The following is a 6,785-nucleotide window of genomic DNA, read 5'->3' as shown; positions in this document are numbered from 1 at the left end:
TTCTTTTGGAAATGGGAGGAAGACTACGAAGGGGGTCCTGCGCCTTTCGAGCCCCTTTTTCGGGGAACCCGGAGGAACCAGAAGGGGTGAGATGTTGCTGCTGCCTCCTATTCCTCCTCCTCCTCCTCCTCTTCCTCCTCTTCTTCCTCCTCCTCCTTCGTCGTCATCGTCGTCGTCGTGTCCTTCCGAGGGGAACATGGCATCGTCATCTTGTTCTCCTTCGCTTTTGCTTGTCCGCCGAAAAGAGAGACAGAGAGAGAGGAGAAAGAAGAAGAGAGGGAACGAAGGGAATTGGAATAAAAGAAAAACGAACGAAAAAGGGGGAATGGGTAGTGGGTAGCTAGCAGCTAGCTTAGCTATAGCTAGCTATAGCTAGCTAGCAGGCAGCAGCAGCAGCAGCAGCATCCAGCATCCAGCAGCCAGCGACGTTTCCAGCAAACAAAAGAGTGGATTGATAAAGGAGAGAGACAGGGAAGAGAAAGGTGCTCTAATGGAGCGAATGGGTGTATAGCCATAACGCACAATGGTTGAGGGAAATCCATGATGGAGGAATCAACAATGGGAGGTAATTAAATGTGTCACCGGCGACAGATGGCCATGGCATGTACACGCGAGCAAATTAAAGAAATAGTCTATGGCTCCCGATGCAAATACAGGCACACATGCGCATTTTATTATAGAAACACGCACCGTGAATTTTATGTATCGGGCCCCCTCCCCCTCCCCACCCCCAGCCCCCCACTCATGTCTAGTATGCTGTTTGTGCGGGAGTCTGTCTGTTTGTTCCCTGTGTTTGCATGCTTGCTTGCCACCCACAACTCTCATTCTGGAGATATCCAAAGAATTTTCTAAGATGCTTTTGAATACGATAAGTTATGTTTCTGTATTTTTTTTTTTTTTTTTTTTTTATTTCAGCCAAAGTTGTATTTGTTAAATTTCAAGTACACTTTTCGATGTATAAATGAATCGTTGAAGTACCTATGATGTAGCCATTGTATTCTTGAATTAGCACTCTATATATTCACTTATTTGAATGTGAAATAGTCTAACAAACCTAAGGAGAAATATTTCTAAGAAGCTAAAATATATAACATTGTAGTTCTGCCTTTACTATACCATGTATTCCATTATTCTTTTTTCATTAAGAGATAAGTACAGCATTGCTCCACAGTGCAACTAAATAAATTTAATGATGCACAACTTAATAATCTTTGCATGAGCCCCATTGATGAGGTACCTTCTATATAGCTGGAAGCATCAGCCATCTTTGGTCTTCATTTCATTTATGAATGGGGATTTTTTTGTCCAAAAAAAAAATACTATCCCAAAAGGCGTACTCTGTATGCTTTCCATATCATGTATCATCTGTGGCAAAAATATGTATTGTGGTCAAAGGGTTATCAGGCTCGTTTCATTATTACCCGATGCGGACCAATGATTAATATGAATATGAATAAATAGATATATATATATATCTATATATATATATATATATTATTATATATATATATATATATTAAAACTGCTCATAAAACAGTATAAGCCAGAGTTATGTACACAAAGATCACTGAATAGTTTTGGGGAAAAAATAACAACTTTGTCTTAGTTTAGCCCATTAAAAATAGTATATGTTCATTAGCGTTTATAAGAAAAACTAAAAACTTAATATGCATTATGCGAATCCTTGCAAATATAAGGCAACTCTTACATGAGTTTCCCAGGGAAACATTAAATATAGGCACTCACTGAGATATGAACATCAGAATTCACCCGTTTCAGATTTTCTTCAAAACACCTTCTCCAGTCCTTGGGTAATAATGACAATAATGACGACGCTGTCATTAATAAAATAAAAAGGCACTGACGGCACGAAGGTGAGGCCCACTCGAGGCGATTCCTTGTCCTTCTCGTTCTAACAACAGCAATAGCTGGTCCGTTGACTAGTCATTGCCTAGAGAAGACAAATATAGAATTAATCTTAATAAGCGCGGCTCTGGGTCTGCGCTAGTCCTCTCCCTGAAAAGAGTCGTGAAACCGCTAAGAGATCCGACTTGCCGTCGCTCATTTGTCAATTTCAGGAGCAGGCAGTAACAACAGGAACATGGCCTAATCACCAAGAAGAAGAAGAAAAAGAAGTAAAATAAACTAAAAAGGCATTAGCTTGAGGGAAGAGGGGCTTTCGGAAGAAGAAGAAGTAGTCTGGTCTCTGGAGCAGCTCTAATAAGTACAGGATGTGGAGAACGTGGTTATAACGTAATTATAACTCTTAACAGGTCCTACCCAAAGCACTCACTGCGAAGTGTGTGGTTTGGGAGGCGAACCTGACTTCCTCGGCAGGCACAGATAAATAAATTCCTCCCGGCAATGACTTACACTAGTACTACTCTAGGTGCAAAACCTGGACACCCATTTGCTGTACCTCATCTGATGCTTGCTCCTCCCTTTGTCATTTGCGGGGGCGGGGGGGTTGGGGGGGATGACTTGGCTCTGCAGCAGCAGCAACAGCAACAGCAGTGTTGTTTCCTCCTGTTTCCTCCTACAGTGCCCGTCCTGTTGTTGCTGTTGCTGTTTCCAGCGCTCGGTCTAAGTCCTCTAAGACGATGCTTCCACTGCGTCTGTGCCCCCTCCCTTGTCTGGCTTCGCAGTGCTGTGTCTTCCTGCAGCGCTGTTCTTGCTGCTGTTATTGCTGTTTCCAGCGCTGTTGTGACTGCTGTTTCCAGCGCTCGGTCTAGGACGATACCTCTGCTCTGTCTGTCCATTCTTCTGTTGAGAATAGATGCTGGTTGCTCCATTCATGTTTTCGTGTCGCATTCGAATCTCTTTTCTGTTTCCTTGGATAATATATTACATTAAAAACAATCAAACAATCCCTTCCCCAAATGAAACGGTAAACATAATACAACCCCACACATCCATTCATTTATACAAGAGACTGGCGCTGCAGCCTGAACTGATGTGATGCAAGGTATTATTTTTACAGTAACGGCTGCTCTGATCTGTAGCCCAAATTTCATCTGCTTACTGTAAGTCTGTTGCCGGAAAGTGGTGGGATAGAAAAATTAAATGGGAAGGATATTGAATCATTTTTCCTTTACTCTGAGAAGCTTGCTTGTAGAGAAAAAGATGAAGTATAGAGTTATTCAAGGTCTTGATGAGAAGATGCATATATATATATATATATATATATATAGATATATATATATATATATATATATATATATATATATATAGATAGATAGATATAGATATATATATGTATATATATATAGTATATATATATATATATATATATATATATATACACACACACATCGCATAGATATATATATATATATAATATATATATATATATAACATATATATACTATATATATATATTATATATATATATATTTATTTATTTATTTATTTATATATAAATAAATATAGATTATGATATCATATATATATATATATATATAATATATATATAAGATATATGCTATGTATACTATTATATATATGATATATATGCTTATTTATTTTTCCCTTTTTTCCAATAACTCAATTTGATCGATCCCCCCTTCCATTTCAGAATCGGGGGCCCCTCCTCCCTCCTCTACTCGCCCCTCGCACTTTCATCTCTGCTGTTTCTGCTGCTCCTGCTTCCGCCCCCTGGTCTCTGCCGCCCTGCTGATTAATGATGTGCCACCCTAGAACGCCCCCCTCCCCCTCCCCTGCCCCCGTGCAACCTCGTCTCATCTGGGGGGAATGGGGAGGGGAGGGAGGGGGTCATTTCTCTAGAAGGTTATCCAAACCTTCCGCTGTTTTCGGCCATTTAATTATGTTATGTCGAGTGAATCTTTTTTTTATATATATAAGAATTTAGGAAAATAACTTTATGTAAGACCTTTGGTAAGAACATTTTATATGAGAACTTAGGTAAAGAATATTTAATGTCAGAACTTAGGTGAAGCCATTTTGTTATAATTAAGTAAATAATTTTTATTTAGAACTTGGGAAAAGAAATTTTTGTATGTAGAAAATTCTTAAAACTTAGGTAAAGAATATTTAATGTCAGAACTTAGGTGAAGCCATTTTATATAATAACTTAAGTAAAATCATTTTATTTATGAACTTGGGTAAAAGAAATTTTATGTAAAAAAAGTAAAATTCTTTATATAAAACTTAGTTTTAAAAAATTATATAACAATAAGAACTAAGGTAATGAAAATTCTATATGTGAGCATATGTAAAAAAAAGTTATATAAGAATTTAAGTAAACATAATTTTACATAAGAATATAAGTAAATGAAATTTTATTGAAGAACTTGGGTAAAATAAATGTATGCAAGAACTGAGGCAAAAATATCTTATATAAGAACTTAAGTAAAATAATTATTTAAGAACTTTGGTAAAATAATTATATAAGAAATTATGCAAAACAAAAAATTATATGAGAAATTAGGTAAAAAAAAGAAACATTAAGTTGATTACCCACCTATAGCATTTGTGCCTCCCTGTATTCTTACAAGGAGAGAGAGAGAGAGAGAGAGAGAGAGAGAGAGAGAGAGAGAGAGAGGAGAGGGGGGGGGGGGGGGGGAGGAGGAGGAGGAGGAGGAAATCAGGTTTTTATGAAGTAACCTAGAGTCATTTACTTGGCTAATACCCCAGGGAAATGGCGGTAGGCACCGAAATCGTAGGCCCAACAAGACCTTTGCCACGCAGGTCCTCTCTCTCTCTCTCTCTCTCTCTCTCTCTCTCTCTCTCTCTCTCTCTCTCTCTCACTTACGGCATCCTGTAGGATTTTTTTTATTATTATTTTTTTCTTCCCTTATGATAAATTTGGCGAGAGAGAAATTGTAGGGGCCGAGTATAACGTTTTGGGGAGAGGGTGGTGGATAAAGGTTGGCCCCCGGGGGCTGGGTAGAGGGTGAGGGGGGGACGGGGAGATTTGGGGGGTTGTAGGGGTAGGGGCGTAGGATCTTCTTTGCCTATTCGAGAGTCCTTTTGTCCCTCCGGATGCCGAATAAAAAAAAATAAATACAAAAAATAAAAAGTCTCTTGTAACATCTTTTTCTTTCTCAGCGTCCTCTCGACAGGCAGAAGCCGCCTGGGTCTTCAGAGTTGTTGGCGAACAAAGTAACGCACAAACCAGTCATCCATCAGAGGGAGCCAATGAAGGTAAATGGGGAGGGGGCCGGGAGAGAGAGAGAGAGAGAGAGAGAGAGAGAGAGAGTGGGAAATGGTATAGGGAGAAGAGTATGGACCAAATAATAAAATATTAAAACAAAAACGAAACTAGGAAGGTAAATGTGGAGGAGAGAGAGAGAGAGAGAGAGAGAGAGAGAGAGAGAGAGAGAGAGAGAGAAATTGTATAGGGAGAAGAGTATGGACCGAAAAAAAAAATTAGCTGGAGCAGACGGTGGAAAAACAAGGAAGGTCAATGTGTGGAGAGAGAGAGAGAGAGAGAGAGAGAGAGAGAGAGAGAGAGAGAGAGGAATATGGACTAAAATAAAAGACAGCTGGAGCAAACGGAAGCGAAACAAAGGAGAAATGGAGGTATAGATAACTGGAGGAATTTCTAGAACAAATATATTTGCCTCCACTTTTGAAAGTCATTGATGATAACGATTAAATCAGTATCACTGAAGAATCATGGATATTGGTGGTGAATTTGAATGATAATTTTTCAGACATTTATCCCAGAAGCTGGTATTGCGTTGAAGATTGTATTCTTATTAGTGATACACAAAGCGATTCCATGGACGTTGCTTAGTCCCACAGTGTTATTTAATATATGTATGTTTAAGTGGACTATCAGAATACGAAGGTGGTTAGTACGTATACAAATTGTTCTCCAGGTTTAAAGAATATTTGATATCAATGTTACCTACGTATAAAGTCTTATTATTTGCGAATGTCTAAGCAACTGAGGCAAATTATTTATCAAGAACGATTAAATCCACTGGCTTCAAAAATGCCTTCATTTATATTATCAGAGCATCTAGTCATTTCTGTGGGTATTTGAGTGATTTTTGTAAAGGGCGTTATTTGCCATTTAAACTGCCCATATCAGCAAAAGCTTCTGTCGATTCTGGTGATCATAATTAATATCTTTATAATTATGGCAACTTTCAGTAAATCCTATATTATTCCAATCAAAATCTGTCCGTATTTCAATGAAGTAATACACTTCCTCTGCTTAGTTTGAGGCCTAACCAAGAAAAAATTAGAAAGCGATTTTAACCCTTTTTTTTATTTCCAATGAGAAAGTTAAAATCGACAGTGGTTCCTGGTAAGAATATTAGAATTATGTAATTTTAACCTTCATATTAGAAAGTTAAAATCGACAGCGATGCCATGTAAGAATATTAGAGATACGATTTTAATATTCTTATTTTATAGTAGAAAGTTAAAATCGACAGTGGAGCCTTGTATGAATATTAGAAAGTTGATTTTAACTTTCATATTTTCTATTAGAAAGTTAAAATCGACAGTGGTTCCTTGTAAGAATATTAGAAAGTTGATTTTAACTTTCATATTTTCTATTAGAAAGTTAAAATCGACAGTGGTTCCTTGTAAGAATATTAGAAAGTTGATTTCAGCTTTCATATTTTCTATTAGAAAGTTAAAATCTACAGTGGATGCCATGTAAGAATATTAGAAAGTTGATTTTAACCTTCATATTTTCTATAAGGAATTTAAAATCGACAGTGGTTCCTTGTAAGAATATTAGAAAGTTGATTTTAACTTTCATATTTTCTATTAGAAAGTTAAAATCGACAGAACTTTTATATTTTATA

The 6,785-nt window shown here is 37.3% G+C and overlaps 1 protein-coding gene across 1 annotated transcript in view; it reads right to left on the bottom strand.

Moving 5' to 3' along the window:
• Positions 1-2,592: 2,592 nt before the first annotated feature.
• LOC135223191 (zinc finger protein AEBP2-like) overlaps positions 2,593-6,785 on the bottom strand; it is a 15,283-nt gene continuing 11,090 nt past the window's right edge. The window contains exons 2-3 of the mRNA XM_064261695.1: positions 3,603-3,741; positions 2,593-2,831 (exon numbers count right to left, since the gene is read on the bottom strand). Of these exons, the coding sequence (XP_064117765.1) occupies positions 2,593-2,831; positions 3,603-3,741 (378 nt within the window). The remainder of the gene's footprint in view (positions 2,832-3,602; positions 3,742-6,785) is intronic.

Source organism: Macrobrachium nipponense, chromosome 8 (assembly GCF_015104395.2).
Source record: "Macrobrachium nipponense isolate FS-2020 chromosome 8, ASM1510439v2, whole genome shotgun sequence".
Classification (NCBI taxonomy): domain Eukaryota; kingdom Metazoa; phylum Arthropoda; class Malacostraca; order Decapoda; family Palaemonidae; genus Macrobrachium; species Macrobrachium nipponense.
This window is presented reverse-complemented; position numbering and strand designations above follow the sequence as displayed.